At 49.2% G+C, this 19,621-nt stretch overlaps 1 protein-coding gene across 1 annotated transcript in view; it reads left to right on the forward strand.

Annotated features, from left to right (window-relative positions):
- Positions 1 to 19,324, forward strand: part of LOC138279125 (vomeronasal type-2 receptor 26-like) — a 157,389-nt gene extending 138,065 nt beyond the window's left edge. The window contains exon 6 of the mRNA XM_069219374.1: positions 18,420 to 19,324. Coding sequence (XP_069075475.1) covers positions 18,420 to 19,324 — 905 coding nt within the window. The remainder of the gene's footprint in view (positions 1 to 18,419) is intronic.
- Positions 19,325 to 19,621: the final 297 nt, after the last annotated feature.

Consider the following 19,621-nt stretch of genomic DNA (forward strand, 5'->3'; position numbering starts at 1 on the left):
GACAGTTAAACAATCAAGACCATTATTGAGCATTTAATGAAGATCTTTCTTGAGACCTGAGACATAGAATAGAGAGGGTTACAAAGGAGGCCCTAGATGATAAGTGGATATGTAAAAGAGAATTTGAATTCCTTAACCAAAGCAAAGGGAGGATTCCTTTGCTCAATATGTGGATATTTTTTCAAAACTCCTTGTTGTTCAAACTCAGGCATATGTCCGTGATTCAATGGACATTATCAACAAAGTAGAAGGTCTACCATTCAATGAATATAATCAACTTCTGTTGACCTTTGATGTTGAAGCTCTTTACATGAAGATTCCCCAAGATGAGGCTATTAATGTGATGAGGTCGGTATTAGAAATGAGACCACCTCAAATTAATATTCCTACAGAATTTATCATCGAACTAGCTACCTTCTGTTTAAAAAAGAATTTCTTTATGTACAAAAAGACCATGTACTTACAAATGAAGGGACTAGCTATGGGCTGTAGCTTTGCACCGGAGATAGCAAACCTGGTGAAGGATTGTTTTGAAAGAAAATGGATGTATGAAAATTCTAATCCTTTTAGAAAGAACAATATAAAATGGTTTTGATACATTGATGACATATTAATGATCTGGAAAGGAGATAAAACTGCCCTGTCAGGTTTTCACGTCTGGTTAAACCAACGCACATTAGACTTTAAATTCACGATGACCTGGGATGTTAAGAAAATATTTTTTTGGGTTTATGGATTATATCAGAAGAAGGTTCTTTAAAATTAGTTTATATAAAAAAAACGACTGATCATAACACTTTGTTATGTTTTTTGAGCAGTCACCCCAGAACATTAAAAGAAAATGTACCTTTTGGTCAGTTCCTCCGCATTAGGAGGAACTGAACCAATAGAGATGATTATTTTGAAAATGCGACTGAGCTGATAATGAAACTGGTTAATAGAGGTTACCCCAAAAAACTAGTCAAAGCAGCGCCTAAAAGAGCATTGTTCACACCTAGGGAAACTTTATTAACTCCTAGTCAATGGAAAAAAGATACTCTCCTGACCCGTGTCATCACATATAGTCCAAAAGCAAATAACATAAGATCAATTATTGAAAGAAACTGGAGAATCCTAAGTGGACTAGGTATTGAAAAACCTTTGGTTGCGTTCAAGAAAGCACAGAATTTACGTGAACATTGGGTCAAAGCAGCTTTTCCTGTAGATAAAAAGAATGATCTGAGAATGATGTTGCAACTCCCTCCACTACAGGGTCACTATGAATATAAAAACTGTATTGCATGTCGATTTACGAGTGAAACAAAAGAAATAAGACTAAATGGTCAAATACATCATCAAACAAGTTTTTCTAATTGTAACACCAAGAATGTGATTTATTGTATTATATGTCCTTGTGAGCTTGTATATATTGGACAATATCACAGCCTGTCAAAAATAGAATTTTGCAACATCGATCAAGAATTAAATGCACAAGAAGAGGCGCTCCATTGGTGGAACATTATTATAAATGTAATCATAAACCGGACGACGTCTGGCGGAACATTATTGTGAATTTAATCATAAGCCGGATGATATCTGGTGGACAGTACTCCAGGTAGTACATGCTCAAAGAGATGGACGATTGATATCTTCAACCCTGACCAGAATGGAGGCAAGACTAATTGAGAAATATAAAACAGCTAGATATGGCTTAAATGACCTGGATGAAATGTGGGCCTTTATTTAAAAGAACTTAAGTTTTCTTTTATTTCTTGATTGCACTTTTTTCTTTCTTACAGTTGAAATAGAGACTATCTTGAAACTGGACTTTGTATTTCCACTCTAGAAAATGGTACACCCCCCCATTAGTAATTATTTCTCCTTTTTTTTCTTTCTCTTGAGTACAAACATGCGAAAGTAAGATAGTTTTAGCTGTCGGAAGAGTGTATATAGTTTAAGCGAGTTTTGTGGGTTTGAATACTAAGATCAGTAATCCTCTCCTGTCATAAGAGTCTGAAAAATTTATATATGTTGGGATAACACAATAAAACTCTAGAAGTATGAATAGTGAGAGCAGGCGACCTGGATGTTAAAAATATAAAATATCTTGCGGTCCTAACAATAATGTATATAATGGAGGCCGAAATATTTGAGCTTGATCTTGCAGGTTATAGATGATTCTTTCATGTATAGCGATACGGTCATGGCTGTGATCCATTCTTCCGGAGCTGGGGGAGTCATCGACCTCCAATGGCGGAGGATGCAGATTTTTGCGGTGGCTACTGCTGTGTGCAGCAACCTTTTGCGTGGTCTAGAGAGATCCAGGAGGGAAGTCATGTCTTGTAAAAGTATAAGAGGGGAGGGAGGGGTGACGGAAGAAGCATGGAGACGGCTAGGGTGGAACTCATCGCGTCCCATATTGGTCGGATCGTTGGGCAGTCAATTAAGATATGTTTTAGGTCACAGCATGTCTCTGGGCATCGCCAGCATGTCGCATGTGGGAGCAGTCCTGTTCTATGATTCGACTAGAGTCAACAGTGCCTAGGTTGTCTTGGGCATAAGTGGTTGCGTGGTCTTGTAACTGTAACTTTCCCTGGGGAGAACGATAGCGGTGGAATGCAAGTCTCCAGGGTTTACGGCCCGGGATGTGAGACCCAATCGGATGTCTACGCTGATTGGGGAGTGGTCTTCTAGTATACAATCGTCTTGAGTGTGAGCCACTAGGTTGTGGGATAAGAGAAAATAGTCAAGGGGGGATTGGGTACCGTGTGCCGGTGAAAGAAATGTAAATTCGCTGTCTGCTGGGTGTGTGAGCCTCCAGTGGTCCACTAGGCCGTTGCCCGATTGTATATTGGTGTGTAGGGCTCTGTCTGCGTTGTTGCTCTCGTCCAGGGGTCCCGTTCTGTCCAGTACTGCATCTCTGACTAGGTTCCAGTCACCTCCTATTGCATAGCGGGATGCTCCTATCTCAGTCAAGAGTCGGTTGAGTTGTAGGAAAAAGAGGCGTTTCGGGCCCGTTGGTGCGTAAACAGAGCCCACGCATAGTGAGGCGCCGCCTATCTTTAATTTAGCAAATATGTAATGACCCTCAGGGTCCGTCCATGATTTAATAACTGTGTGGGGCAGGGTTTTTCGAAGCAGTAGCGCTAACCTGCATTTCCTCGGGGTGTTTTCCGTATTGGGTGATGTTGAATTACTGCTAGACAGGACTGTGACCACCCAGTTGCGGCACAATTTATCAGATTCTGGTTTATCTAAGTGTGTCTCTTGCAATGGGGCAATATCAGTGTGTTTAGAGTTGAGATAGGATAGAATTTTTTTCGCTTTATGAAGTGGGTAAGGCTATTTACGTTCCATGATATAATACGTAGAGGCACTGTTGGTGCTGGGTTCGGGTTAGACATCCCTGCGCCTTATGGTCACCTACCTAGGTGGGGGGAGAAGGAGAGAGGGAGAGGGGGGAGTAGGGGTTTGACGTGACTTTTGAAACGAGGAAGGAGGGTAGGTAAAGGGGATAGTAGGGGTAGATAAGTGGGAGAGATGGAGAGGGAGGGAAGGGGGTAAATGTGTGAATGAGAAACAAGTGAGCAGGACTAAGAGAAAGAAGAGAGATTAGAGGCAAGAGAAAGGAATAAGGAATAAAAAAGAAGAAAAATAAAGAGAAAATCGGGAAAAAGATCCCGCCGTTCACGAACTTTTACCTGTGGGTCTAGAACCCAGGCCTATTGAGCTCCGGTGCCTGACTAGCGGGCCCCAGGCCACGGGGGGGCGACACCACATGGCACCCCAGTCCCCCCTGGTCTGTTTCTCCCCGCTGCATGCGGATCTATGTGACTTAAGGGGTAGGCAGGAGAGTATGGGGAGAGGGCTGTATGTATATTGTATGTGGCTCTTGTGGCGACCCATGTTGAGAAGTCCAAAGACCCGGAGTCAGGCGGCGCAGTACCGCAAGGAGAAACGAGGGGGAAAAGGGGAGGGAAAGGAGAGGAACAAAGGGCATGGATAAGGTGCTGGTGGACATGCAAAGGATTTTGCGAGATTAGATCAACGTCTGGGTCGCGGCTAAGCAAATATCCCATGTGTAGTAGAGTTTCTGTTTTTGATTTTGTATTTTTTGAGGGTGAGGGGCGGGAGGGATGGGGCGGGGTGTGTGGAGCACAGTGGGGAAGCGGGGGTGTTGCGCCAATGCCATGTGCTGGCCTGCTGCAATTATACGATACCGCCGATAAAGGGCAATCAGCAACAATCATGAAAAGCAATCTAAAATAGTAAATAGATTGAGCGGGGACTATGTTGCTAGAGGCAACCAGATTTCTCAGCGTCTAGAAAGAAAAATTAGAAGCATGAGAGATGTGCAGGCATACGTGGTTATAGGTGGTTATGGCAGAGTTGCAACGGAATTATAACAGGATTATAACCAGATTAAAACATATAACAAGCAGGGGGAAGCAAAAAATAAACAAGGGCAGTCAGGGGTGAAAGCCCCTCGTAGCAGTATATCTGTTAGTTCACAAAATCAGATACTCATCACTCTGGTTCGTCCTCTACACCACCGGGTCCCTTTGGCTCATCAAGGGCAGTCCGTGGGCAGCAGCAGCAAGCGCCCCCCCACAGTCCGATGCTGCCTTTTACTCAGGTGGGGGCAGCCGTGGCTTTTAAAGGGGAGCGAGATTTGTCTCTGTCCGATGTCTGTGTATATATCGCCACCTCCTGGAGCACCTGGCCCCTGTCGTCATAGGTTTTTGTGAGTCTGTCCAGGTCTCTTCCTCTGGTTTGGGGATCAGTAATGAATCTTCCCTCCAATTCGGGTGCTGGTTCCGTGTGGCTGGCTCCTGCGGGTAAGTCCTGTGTGTCCAGGGGAGTCTTGGGGGGTCATTTCCATGGTGTGGGACTGGTCGTGGAGCCCATCTAAAAACGCTCTCAGATCCTCCGGGTCGTAGAAGCTCCATGATTCCCCTTTATTGGTGATCCACATCCTGGCTGGTTCTAACAGGCCGAATTTCACGTCTAAATGACGGAGGCGAGTACGGAGGGATAGGAAGGCTTTCCTTCATTCGGCAGTCTCTTCGGAGAAATCAGCTGAAAAGCAGACTATAATAGGACGGGGCGGTAGTTCCCATTTTGTCTCTTAGGGCCCAGCCTATGAGCCCTTTGGAATTTCAGAGGAGGGTCGAACGTTATCTCCGTTAGTTTGGGTAGCGTTTCCCGCAGGTAGGAGAACAGGTCTATGCCCTCGATGCCCTCCGGAAACCCAAGGAGGGTGACGCTGTCCCTGCGGTTCCTGTCTTCCAAGTCGATCAGTTTACTACGAAGGTGCAGGAGTTTCCACTGTAGCCACTCGCTGATTGAGCCCGGAGATTTGAGACTGGAAGCCCGCTATGTCCAGGTGCATAGATCTTGTCTCCGCTGTCAGTGCCACCATGGCACTTTCCATGCCCTCCAGTTTATGACTCACCGCCGATATCTCCTGCAGTATTCGGTCCATTGTTGTACCTTGTGTGTCATCTACCTTGCTGCTACATGGGGATGGGAGGGGGACCTCCGCAGAATGCTGTTTCTGTTGGCGCAGGGCTTCAGAGAAGAGTAGTTGGCGGGCTGGCTTACCCAATGTTTTGCCCGTTGTCTTGCCCCTGGGAATTGCGCGTTCCCCCGTGCAGGTAGGGATCCGAGAGGTATCAGCATTTGGCTCTGTAGGGGCAAAGAGTGTAAAAAGGAACAGAGGGGGGCAGATGGAAGGGGAGACAGGTAGTCATCAACTTCGGGTGCGTATTTTACTGACGCACAACAGGATCTTGTGAAACAGGCCTCCAGTCTCCTGGGTAGCGCAGGGATCCAGACGCTGATGTTGTCTCAGGCGATCTTCCTGTCCTCCAGAGGAAAAAGAAAGTCAGCGCAGTTGGCTAGTGGCTATTTACATTTGGCATGGGGGCGCAAGAAGGGCCCATCGTTGACATTGGCGATAATCCTTCCCCACCTGAAGGTCGTAGCGTGCCTAGGATCCCCGACAGGAAAGAAAAGAGGAGGGAGGTGGGGGGGGGTTCTGTCGGTCCCTGCTCCAGGTTGGTTGTGAGGGTGAGGGTCCACCTAGACCGTTTTGGCGACTCCGTCGTGCCCTCCAGGGCGTGAGCTCTCCAATGTCCGAGCGAGGGGGGGGAGAATTGAAAGTAGGCAAAGCGAGTCTCCTACCCCCGCCGTCCCTGGTGCCAGTCTAGTAGTCCACCTTGGCAAAGTGAAAGTGAGGTGAGTCTCCCGGGTGAGGCCTCCCCGATGCTCTAGGCTGCAGTTGTGTTCTTCAAAGTAGGCCTTGTTGCAGGGAGACGGCAGAAACTGGTGGTGACAGGTTGGGGCCGGTGTGGACTTCAGCGATGCCCCGTTCACCTGGAGGCAACAGCCCACATCTGGGTCCTCAAAAGAAGGCACTGATCTTCTGACCAGGTGGGGGGAGGGGACCCCGGCTCTCTCGCCGCCTCCCGCGGGCCACCCGACCCCTCCGACACTCTCCAAGCCTCCAGTCCAGGGGAGGAAGGGGGAGAGCAATGAGGTTGAGTGAGCGGGGGGGTTACGGGGGAACCACCGTCTCCGGTGGCCTCAACGCAGGGAGGTGCGCCACCCGGGTCGGGCCCTCTTTCACGCGAGGCCGCGGCTTCAGATCTCACCACGGGCCTCTGTGCCGTCGCTTGTGACTCCGGAGCGCTCGGGGAGGAGGGCGCATCTCTCAACCCTCCCCCGGTCCTCCATCTGGTGCCGGTCCTCGTCGCCTGGTAAAGCGATGGCCAGGGGGGGCTTTCTCAGCGCCCTCGGCCCCACTGTCCTCGGTCTGCGGCCCTCTGCCTTGCGGATCTCGGGACCTAGACGGCCATCGTTTATCGTGGCCAGACCACGCCCCCCAGTAAGTCAAATCTTATCCCCCACCCTACCTGCATGCCATCACATACCCCCACCCTTACCCTCACTCCCATCACTCTATCACCTCACATATACCCTACCATCACAACCCACCCATCCCAATACCAACGCAACACCAATGCATGGACCCCCATCACAGATCTGCATGGACACCCATCAGCACAGCATGCCCAGTAGAAAGACTCAGCCAGCCCACAAAATCACCACTCACACAAGGCCAAGCTGACAGGAAAATCACAATCATACAGGGAAACACGCCCATGCACAAGATGGCACACACAGATACACTCACACTGCATTATCATGCCCACAGGACCCATACTCAATGTCACCTGAGAGGAAGTGCCAGCTACATCCAGTCCCCCCACAGAAGAGGCCCACTGTGACGACAGCAGCTCTGCACCCCTGGATCTCAATGACCAACCTGGCCCATCCGGGACCTCTGGACAGTCGGTTGCCCTGCCACAGTCCCAACCCACCACAGAGCCTCCCCCCTCAGGAAACACCAGCACAGCACCCACCCAGCAGGCCCATGACACTGTCCCCAGGACCCATCAATCAGCAGTGTGTCCACCACTACAGGGACCCCAGGCAACCCACAAACCCAGGACGATCAGGGACCTGGGGTCAGTGGGCACACGGTTCAGGGGACAGAGGCACAGGACAACAGGGAAGCTGGGAATACTGCTGTGCGACAGGGGGAGGACAGGCCCCGGGAATCCACTCTCCACGAGGAACTCTCCAACATCCTGGGAGCATACTACCACTCGCAGAAGACGATGGGCCAAATACTGGACAAGCTGCAGGAGACCCAGCGGCTGCAGGAGGGACAGTACCTGGGGATCAGGGATGACCTAACAAAAATCTACACCATCCTGGTCACCATTGCAGGGGTGCTGGATGACATGGCCAAGACCATGAGGGAGGCAGTGACACAACAACGGGCGCCTGACACTAGCCAAACCGAGGAACAGTTCCACCTCTGCCGGTGCTAGTGGACAGGAGGCCCCGCCACAGGACCAACAGGCCACCAGCACCCCACCCCCTGAAGAAGGAGAACCACCCCACAAATGGTCCCTGAGATCCATGCAGAAGCCTGAGAACATTGCCAAGACGCCGCCAGGAAATAAGACTCTCCTGATTGTCACCCTTCTGTCCCACACTATCACCCTGTCAACCTTGAACTGCCATAACTCCCCTTCCTATGCCCCATTGGACAATGCACCTGTGATACCAACGACTTGACTCTACCCTGAACTTTCCTCCACCATCAGCCCAGCCTCTTGCACATCCCCCTCTACTTATGAGCACCTAAATAAACACCCATGGAACAAATATCAATCTGGAGTCTATCAAATGATTCACAAATGTATTAGTACAACATTATCAAAGCATAGCAACTCAAAAGTACAGTGAAATATACTTTAGGGTGACCTTTGGTGTTCTGCAGTACATATAGCAGGTGCCAGAGTGGAGCACAGAGATCTGAAAATAGAGATGCCAAAGGTCACAGTCAGTGGCCATAGACATAGGGAAACAGGCTGCCTTGTACAATGTCCAACAGATAACAGAAATGTTAAGTGAAGTTAAAGTGTCTTACCTATGTGTCACTGGAAGTACTGCCGCATAATATTGGTTCTGTTGTCAACATCTTCTTCCTCTGCCTCCTCATCCTCACTGTCCACAGGCTCCACCGCTGCCACAGGACCATCTCCAGGCACATCCGCCTGCAGCAAAGGCACCTGAAGTCTCAAGGCCAGGTTGTGCAACATGCAACATGCAACGATGATCTGGCACACCTTCTTGGGTGCGTAGTACAGGGATCCACCTGTCAGATGGAGGCACCGGAACCTGGCCTTCAGGAGGCCAAAGGTCCTTTCTATAATCCTCCTTGTACACCCATGTGCCTCATTGTAACATTCCTCTGCCCTTGTCCTGGCATTCCTCACTGGGGTCAGTAGCCATGAGAGGTTGGGGTAACCAGAGTCACCTGCAAATATCGAGGGACAACTGTTAGACACACACTAACCCTTAGGGGCAACCCCATACCCATACACCTACACATACTGTGAGGGGACCTTTGACTCACCTATTAGCAACACCCAGTGCCTCTGGAGTTGGCCCATCACATATGGGATGCTGCTATTCCTCAAGATAAAGGCGTCATGCACAGAGCCAGGATATTTGGCATTCACATGGGAGATGTACTGGTCCGCCAAACACACCATCTGCAGATTCATAGAGTGATAGCTTTTTCTATTCCTGTAAACTTGTTCTGTTCTCCGGGGGGACAAATGCCACATGAGTATCATCAATGGCACCAATGATGTTGGGGATATGTCCTAGGACATAAAAGTCAGCCTTCACTGTTGCCAAATCCTCCACCTGGGGGAACACCATGTAGCTGCGCATGTGTTTCAGCAGGGCAGACAACACTTTGGTCAACACGTAAGAGAACATTGGCTTAGACATCCCTGATGCCATGGCCACTGTTGTTTGGAAGGAACGACTCGGCAGGAAATGGAGGACTGACAGGACCTGCACTAGCGGGGGGATACCTGTGGGCTGGCGGATTGCTGCCATCATGTCTAGTTCCAATTGGGCACACAGTTCTTGGATTGTGGCACGGTCAAGTCTGTAGGTAATGATATTGTGTCTGTCCTCCATTGTCCCAAGGTACTCCTGGGGTCTGTATACCGTAGGATGCCACCATCTCATATTCTGCGTCAACGGTTGAAGCCTATGGAAGAAAATGGTGAGCAGAGGGTCATATTCACACATATATTGCACTGATGATGATTTGTTTACTTTACAGAAACAGTATGTAAACTTGGGAGTCAGTTGAAGTGCCAATGTCTGTTGTGACGCAGTTAGGTGCCATGCCCTGTGTCCCACTGAAATGGCAGCTGCCTGACCTGTGAGGAGGGACAAGTAGAAATGAGGTAATTACGTTGGAGTTGTGTGCGTGGCGGTAGGTGGTCGATGACCACCACGCAAAATCGCATTGGTTATCATTGGCCCCTATGGGTTCCAGGAGACAATGGCGATGTACGCCTGCGGTGACGGTTCGCACCACCGTGGACGTCACAGCCATTTGCTATCTAATCACTCACTTGCTATTGGACCTTCAACAGGAGAGGACCTACAATACAAGTGCTGCTGTGACCTGTGTCGGGAACCGACCATAGCACAAGTGTCTGGGGAAAGGGCCCCTGACTTCAATGTGGACGAGTTGGAGAAACTGGTGGGTGGGGTCCTACCTCAGTACAAGTTACTTTACGGTTCTCCAGACAAACAGGTGAGTACACTGTGAGCATGATGTGTGGGCCATGAATGTATGGAGTGCTGTGTGTGTAAGCCACATGTAGGGGGGAAGAGGGGTCCTGGCCAGAGTGCAGCATGTAAGGTGGTCAATGTATGTGCGTCAGGGGATGGGTGGAATCTGGTGGGCAATGAGTCTGACGGTCCGGACGGGTGACTAATTCCCTTTTCTGCATGTCTTTTCCCTGCAGGTCAGCGCCTACCAGAAAAAGGGTATTTGGCGTGCCATCGTCAAGGAGGTGTGGACCCTGGGGGTCTTTGACAGGCGGAGCAACCACTGCCACAAGAGGTGGGAGGACCTGCTCCGCTGGGCAAAGAAGGCGGTGGAGGCCCAGCTGGGGTTGGCCTCCCAACAAGGAAGGGGTGCCCGTCGTACCATGACCCCCCTGATGTTCTGCATCCTGGCGGTAGCCTATCCGGAGTTGGATGGGCGCTTAAAGGCATTACAGCAGCCACGAGGGGGTGAGTACAGAATCTGAAACCTGACTTTGCACAGGTTATGAGGTACCTGGGTGGAGTATGTGGGCTGTGGGTGCCCCTAGGCCAGGGCGAACATGGCAGGGTAGGTCCCTTGTTGGGCAGGCTCTGGAGCACTCCTACCCTAATAGTGTTGGTGGGCATCTACTACTGGGCAGGGGCCTGTGGGTTTCAGGTGTGCAGCTAATGGCGTTAGGCATTGGTCACTGTCTTAGTAAATTGTTGGGCATGGCCTAGTGCATAGTGCTGCTCCCTGTGTGTTGTGTACGCCAACGGTAGTGGTGTTGTGTCATTGACCAAGTGTATCCTCTGTCTCTTCCCCCTCCTTTTTGTTTTGTCACCTTGTCCTTAGGTGCATTAGCATCATCTGGTGGAGGAGCAGAGGCACCGGCGATGGAGGAAGCTGCATCCCACATGGGCCTGGAGGTCGAATCCACCGAGGGTGAGGGCACAAGTGGGACGGAGGTTGAGGGGAGCACCACGACAGGAGGGGAGACCACAGACAGCGACTCCTCCTCAGATGGAAGCTCCCTGGTGGTGGGGGACACCTCTGTGCCCACCCCAACAACAACAGCCACCACCCCCCCTACCAGCACCACCCTCCCAGGTGCTCCTCAGCATATTTCCCATGCCCGCTCACCCAGGATGGTGGGCATCTCCTTCACCCCAGGCACCTCAGGCCCTGCGCCAGTCAGCCCTGCTGGCCTCAGTGAGGAGGCTATTGACCTCCTGAGATCCCTCACTGTTGGGCAGTCAACTATACTGAATACCATCCAGAGTGTCAAGAGGCATTTGCAACAAATCAATGCACACATAGAGGGCATTCACTCTGGCGTGGTGGCCTCCGCACTGTGGCAGCCATTGTTCCTGTCTCTAGCCTCCCTCCTCCAACTTCCTCTACCCAGACTCAATCCCCTCAACCCTAGCCTATCCCAAGCACACCTTCAGACCAGCACTCACCCAAATCACCACACAAAAGTGGCTCAGGCAAACATAAGCGCCACACTTCATCGCACAGGCACTCACACAAGCACCATACCCATGCAAACACACCAACATCCACTGCCTCCACTGTGTCCCCCTCCTCCTCTTCATCCACCTCCCTACCAGTAGCATCTCCACTCACATCTGCATGCACTACATCCTCATCCACTACCTTCATCACCAGTATGCCCAACACAACACACTCCTCACGAGCAGTCACCACCCCCACAACCATGCACACATTCCCTGTGTCCTCTCCCAGTGTGTCTGACAATCCTCCTCCCAAAGTACCCAAACGCAAGCACCCACCCACCCAACAGCCATCCACCTCACAACTGCATCCAGCCCATGCACTTTCACTCAAACTCAGCCAACAGACATCTCCTACAACCACTCCCTCTTCCTCCACTCCCAAACCCTCTCCATCTTCCTGTCCCAGTGTGTCTAAAACACTTTTCCTGGCAAGCATTGACCTGTTGCCTACCCCTCTCCCTCCATCCTTCCCCTCGGCCAAGGATGTCCAGAACCCAGGCCAGCACCTCATCCACCAAGTCAGCGTCCGCTGTGGTACCTGCAACTCCCAGAAGCTCTAAGGGGGCACCCGTCAGGCCAGCCAGTGTGCCACCATCCCCTGCAAAGGACCAAACCATTCCACCACCTGCCAGGGTGAAGAAGGGGACAGCATGCAGCAAGGGCAAGGAGCATGACCCACCCAGCAAGGCCTCCTCCAAAACTCCAGCTGCCAGAGCCAAGGTCCCAGCAGCATCAGCCAAGGTGAGGAAGGGGCAGAAAAGCCAAGACCAGGCACTTCAGACGTCGGAGGCTGCAGGTGAGGACCTGGTGGCCACCATCAGAACCAACAGCCCTGCCACCTGCACCGCGGCCAGCAACGCCAGCAGCCCCGCTGCAAGCACCGCCACCTGCACCGCCACCTGCCCCTCTGCTGTCACTACTACTGTCAACAGCAGCATCCCCAGTGGCCAGCCATCCGAGGCTGCAGGAGAAGGGCTGGTGCCTCCCTCCACCACTGGCAGCACCTGCACCATGGGCAGCACTGCCAGCATCCCCGCCGCAAGCACCGCTACAAGCACTGCTACAAGCACCGCCACCTACACCGCTGACATTAGGACCACTACCAGCAGCAGCATCCCCAGTGTGCGTACGTCCGAGGCTGCAGGAGACGGGCTGGAGCCTCTCACCACCACTGGCAGCACCCCCACCGGCACCAGATCTACCACCAGTTTGCAGTCTTAGTTGCCGCACAATGGAGTCTGGCCCTGCCTCCATGTACTTTCATGCTACCTGGTCCCTGCAAATCTCGTACCTCAGACACCCAGATGAGAGAATGTGAACTGCCACACACCAAGTGCTGCATCACTGTACACAAGGCCCCCTCCAGAACCAGTGGAGATATGCATCCACTCACCCTTTCCTTGGCAGGATGAAGCACACTGGGCACAAGCCCCCCTCCAGAACCAGTGGAAAATACTTCCCCTTGAGAGACTGTGGCCTTGCACTCCCCAGGACCAAGGAGTGGGCAAACCACCCACTTGAGAGACTTGAGAGACTGTAGCCTTGCACTCCCCTGGACCAAGCAGTGGGCAAACCACCCACTTGAGAGAATGTGGCTTTGCACTCCCCAGGACATCACTGGTGGCATGTAGCCCCCTCCAGGAGCAGTGGCGTAGTACCATCTTCTGGCTGAAGTGCCCCGCCTTCCCCATCTCCCTGAGGTGCCTGTGTGTTTACGACCTGATGCCCCTGCAGTGTTCTCTCCGTATTGAGGCAGGGCCCAGGGGCCCATGGACATTTGCATAGGACAATGTACGGCCTTATGTAGATATTGTGTATTTTCGTAAATACTGTTTTTATATTTTTATATTTGTTAAGTATATCTGCCTGTTTCTAAAATATCACTGATTGGACTCAATTCCTTTTGTCCTTGCATTCTTCAAGGGGGTTACAGGGTGTAAACATAATGTTGATGCATGTGTTTGAGTGTATGGTGCTGTGGGTGAGGGTGGGGTTGGGAGTGTTGCGTGTTGCGTGTGTGTATCACTCTCTTTTTCCTCCCCCCTCCCCTGTGTGCTAGGTGCAGTACTCACCGTGGTCATCGTCGCCGCCTTTGATATGATATTCCTGGTGTATGAGGAGGTAGACCAGCATGGGGAACACCTGCAGCTTGAGCTTCATGGCGTCCTGGTTCTTCCTTGAGTGTCGAGAGGTGAGTCGTTTCCCTTCTGTGTTCTGTTGCCCCGTGCTTTTGATGGCGTTGGTACCACCCTGGAAAAGCTGGCGGATTGGCGGGTTGTAATGGGGTGGGCAGTACATTGTCTTCCGCCTGTCTGTTGGCGGTGACCGCCCTGGTGTTGGTTGCTACTGCCGTGGCGGTCGGAGTGTTACATTTTCTGTCTATGTTGGCTATTTTCACTGCGGTCGTGATCCCATTTCTTTTACCGCCGGCCTGTTGGCGGTATTACTGCAGCTTTAACATCGACAGCCAGGGTTGTAATGAGCCCCACAGTGTTTGATAAACCTTTTTAAAAACTAGCAGAGTAATAAAATTGTAGGGAGGGGGTCTAAACTACATAGCTAAGGATTACAATATTAGAAAACATTTAATCATCATGTATATTGTCCTATAAATTCAGGCATTTATATTTTTACCAAAACCTCTGTTTTTATGTCTTTAAACATACGGTACCTCTCTACAACTTAAACAGCTGTTTCAACACAATATAAATGTATGTCTCAAAATAACCTGTACAAAAACAGATGCATTTTGCTCTGCTAGGTATAGCTACAAGAGGTGGGAACTATTAGGGCTACATCTGTTTTAGGCTTGCATTGCTTGTCTTCTGTCTATTTAAAAACTTTTTCAAAGTGCATTGACATATGCTGAGCGCCTTTGAACCCCGGTCTGGGAACTCTTAAGGCTACATCTGTTTTAGACGTGCATCTGTTTTGGGCTTGCACTGCTTGTCTTCTGTCTATTTAAAAAATAAAATAATTGCCAGGTCACTTTATACTTTGACATATGCTGAGCACCTTTGAAACCAGGTCTGGGAACTCTTAGGGCTGCATCAGTTTTAGGCTTGCATTGCTTGTCTTCTGTTTATTTCAAAATGTTTTTAAATTGCCTGGTCACTTTATACTCTGACAAATGCTGAGCACCTTTGAACCCATGTCTGTTTTAGGCTTGCATGTCTAAGTTGATTGGCAGGCTCTAACACAAGCAATATTTGCCCAGCCCCTCTTTTTGGATTAGCCAGCAGTGTGGAGGTTTAGTCTTACACTCCCAATGCTCTTCCCTGTGAGGAGGCCCCCAAGCAGCCACTTGTTCCTGAATATCTGACATGTCCGGACTTGTCCTATTAGGTTCTGAAAAAGGTTGCACGCCAGCAAGGCCCTCGTTTTACACATCCCATAGGCCAAGAAACAGGGGCTAGGACACTGGCACATGACTAACATGTGACCCCATGATGTCACAACCCACTTTACACACCTACACCTAAGCCAGTGCCTACGTCAGCACGGGGCGGGGTCACCAACGTCACTGCCTATGTCAATGGCCACGTCATCACGGGGCAGGGGCACCTGTCATAAGTTTGATGGAAGGTATCCCCTCATAATAGTGATATTGAACCCTAAGTAAATTACAATAGATGTGGTGTCTGTGAAGAGATAGCTTCAGTCAGTTTTCCCAGCAATGGTACAGTACTTTTGTAAAATTCTATAGGGAATCTGTCTACTCGTGGCACCTTGCCACTTGGCATGGCTTTAACTGCTTTCACTACTTCCTCCTCTGATAGCTCTGCTTCCAGGTCCGCTTGGCTATCTAGTGTCATTTGCAGCATAGGAAGGTACAGAAGAATGTGAGATCACGATTATTATTGATTTGGGATTCCGATGTATAGAGGGCAGAATGTTATTTTGCAAATTTAGCAACAATGTCCTTTGGATGGCTAACTAGTAAAGAGTTTGTCATGAGGTCCCTCTTTTGGAGAGCTCTATTACAGTCAGGTCTAAGTCAAGATTTTGTCTTTGAGGGTAAGCGTACATCACCGGGTTGCTTTATTTGCCGCTGTTGAGTTCCTGATCACCAGGCACATCACATTGGCTTTACCTGTCACCCTCACAGCTTGTGAAGATGATATCAATCTCTTGTTGTGGTCCACGTATTCCCATAGATAATTTGACAGTGACCATTTATTCTCTGGTTAGTTGTAACTGAGAGTATCTATTTTCTAGATTCTTTAAAAAGGCTGTTGGGGTGCCAGTCCAGTACTAAGTGAATGGTCTCAAACACTCTGGGCCATATTTATACTTTTCGACGCACAACTGCCAACGCAGTTGTGCGTCAAAAAATTTAACGCCGGCTAACGCCATTCTGAAGCGCCATGTGAGCGCCGTATTTATTCAATGACGTTAGCCGGCGTTAGCCGGCGGAGCTGCCTGGTGTGCGTAAAAAAAAATGAGTTACACCAGGCAGCGCCGGCGTAGGGGAATATGGGGCTTGGGCGTCAAAAAATGGGGCAAGTCAGGCTGAGGCAAAATTTTCGCCTCTACCCGATTTGCGCCGTTTTTTTTTACTCCCAACCCCCATTGAAATGACTCCTGTCTTAGCAAAGACAGGAGTCATTTCCCAATTGCCCAATGGCCATGACTAGGGGACTTATGTCCCCTGGGCATGGTCATTGGGCATAGTGGCATGTAGGGGGGCACAAATCAGGCCCCCCTATGCCACAATTTTTTTTTTTTTTAAATACTTACCTGAACTTACCTTAACTTCCCTGGGATGAGGCCCTCCATCCTTGGGCGTCCTCCTGGGGTGGGCAAGGGTGGCAGGGGGTGTCCCTGGGGGCATGGAAGGGCACCTCCGGGCTCCTTCCGAGCCCACAGGTCCCTTAACGCCTGCCCTGACCAGGCGTTAAAAAATGACGCTAACGAGGGTAGACGTCATTTTTTTTTACCCGCCCACTCCCGGGCGTCATTTTTGCCCGGGAGTATAAATACGACGCACATGCCTCGGAGTAATTTTTTAGTACGCCTACCTTGCATATCATTAACGCAAGGAAGGTGTCCACGCTAAAAAATGACGCAAACTCCAAGATCTTTGGCGCTCGACGCGTCTAACGCCAAAGTATAAATATGGAGTTAGTTTTGCATCGGATTTGCGTAAAAAAAAACAACGCAAATCCGGCGCAAACAGAGTATAAATATGCCCCTCTGTACCTCTATCGTGTTGGTGCAATATTCAGCAGAAGGGATGCAACGCTGGATTCCAAATTGTGGAGGCTTGAAAAGAAAATGTAGTCTCTCTCAGTCGGGGGAGAAAGTCATCAGGCATCTACTAGACTACGGTTAGTGAACAAGATATTGCATTCAGTGCTGTGACCTGAGTATGGGAGTCCGGAGGGGTATAAATAGAGCTCACCACACATGTTTGGAAATGGAACACGAGTCATGCAAACACATATCTTCCTTGAGGGTAGATCAAGGTCCTGCACTGATGGGAAGTGTATGGAGAAGAATAGCCACCTGCCTTTCCTGTACAGTAGCAATGTAGGATGCAAGATGTGGGATGCGTTGGTATATGGCCAGGTGCCGAGGCAGCATCACTTTCTCAATACAGCAACTTTTTATCTTATTCGTTTCTACTAGGGCACGTGTTTTTCCTTGATTAACACTATGTCCAGCTATTTAGATCCTAAAAATATCAGGATGGTGTTGTCTCACACGTATCCCTTTTTGCCATGTATATTTAGGCACTACATGGATAGTGAAATCATCCATCATCTCCAGATAGGGAGGATCATCGAATACTGAATATTGAATCCTGAATCTCCATGTGTTTGGGATAAGTGAATTATCTGGTCGATCTGCCAAGAGTCATCATCACCGTGGCCAGGTCCAGTTATCCGCAGAGGATCCTTTTCTGTTTCAGGTTAGAGCAAAGGGAGAGGAACTATTGGCAGGATCCATGAGTGTCCTAGGGAGAGCCTGCAGAGAGTACCACAGGACTGTTCTTATAGTTGAAGGGGCAGTGTTGGCAGGCTGCTCTTCTAATCTGCTGTGCATGTCACAGTGAACACATTATAATTGGTGAAGGGCAGTTCAACGTATCCGGTCCCCTTTGGTTAAGTATGTTCTCTCTTTGAAATTCCAAGGGTTACTGGAATTCTGCATTTGATTGATGGTATTAAGATAGTATTTTGTTTGAATTGATGGCTCTGTCTAGTGGATGCCAAAACAATATTACGTCTCTTGTAGCAGGCCACACCCCTAATTGAGTATATGTACTGTTCTTTTAAGGCATTTTAATGGACATATTGTGATGTCATGGCTAGTCTTTCAAAGTATTTTAAATGTGCATGCAATTGTTTTTACTAACTATTCATGATAAAAGTAAACCTGAAACTTGAGCTTGATTGGAATTGGATTGGAATTAGACTGTTTAGGGTTTGTTTACCATTCATTAAATGGCGTGTTGCTTAAATAATAAGCAAAGTAGAGGGCCAATGGTTTCATGTGACTCTGTGCTGCAGTCAGAGTCCAAACGCCAAAAGGAATTGTGACAACCTAATATTTTGTACATGCATGAAAAATGACCTATTTAACATAATTTTACTTTAAATATTAAAATTTCAGTACAAAGTTGTCAATATGTTCAACACACTGGTACATTTAAGGTTGATGCTACATGCATAGTTCCTATTTACACGAATGTTAAATTATCTTTTCAATCGTAGATGCAGAGGACTGCCTGAAGTGCCCTGACGATCAGTGGCCCACTGACAGGAGGGACGGCTGCGTCCCTAAAACCATTGTTTTCCTCTCATACAATGATCCCCTTGGTGTGACATTGGCCTTCATAGCTGTATCCTTTGCTATTACCACAGCTGCAGTGCTGGGAATCTTTATTGGACACAGAGAAACACCATTAGTAAAGGCCAGTAACCTTGATCTCAGCTACGCACTCCTCCTCTCACTAATGTTGGCGTTTCTCTGCTCGCTGTTATTCATAGGACGGCCTGCAACCTGGACCTGTCTGATCCAGCAAGCTGCATTTGGGATTATTTTTACTGTTGCTGTGTCTTGTGTTTTAGCAAAAACCATCACTGTTGTCATTGCCTTTAATGCCACAAGGCCTGGGAGCAGATTAAGTAGGTGGCTGGGATCCCGAGTGTCCGGCTCTATTGTCCTCTTGTGCACACTAGGAGAAGTGACAATCTGCCTCTCTTGGCTTCTCACAGCTCCACCTCATCCTGGCACTGACACACAGTCTGAGACTGGGAAGATGATCCTGCAGTGTGACCAGGGCTCTGTCACTGCCTTCTACAGTGTGATTGGGTACATGGGACTGTTGGCCTTGGCCAGCTTCATTGTGGCCTTCTTAGCCAGGAACCTCCCGGATAAATTCAATGAGGCCAAGCTCATCACATTCAGCATGCTGGTGTTCTGCAGCGTCTGGGTCTCCTTCCTCCCAGCCTACCTCAGCACTAAGGGCAGGTACATGGTGGCCGTGGAGATCTTCGCCATCTTGGCTTCTAGTGCTGGACTGTTGGGCTGTATATTCATCCCCAAATGTTATATCATACTATTTAGGATGGATATCAATACCCGAAAACAGTTAGTTCTGAAAACTAATATATAGTCATTGAAGAGACATTGTCAAGTGTCTCTGAGTGCCACACTAGATTGCTAAATTGCTTCTCACATGTGCATACAGTTGGTGTATGGCACCTACTAAAGAGTATCTCTTGTCCCATAAATCTCATCATGCACATGCTTCTTAGTTTTGCTCATCATAATTATGCAAGAGCTCCAAAAAATATGATTGTGTAAACTAGTTATGAAGCTAGTTCTCTATTATTAGACAGATGGATCTCTGCATCCAGGTGTATCTGATCAGACATTGTTACTCTGCTTACCTGTGAAGGACAGTGGTGAA

Source organism: Pleurodeles waltl, chromosome 2_2, assembly GCF_031143425.1.
Source record: "Pleurodeles waltl isolate 20211129_DDA chromosome 2_2, aPleWal1.hap1.20221129, whole genome shotgun sequence".
NCBI lineage: Eukaryota > Metazoa > Chordata > Amphibia > Caudata > Salamandridae > Pleurodeles > Pleurodeles waltl.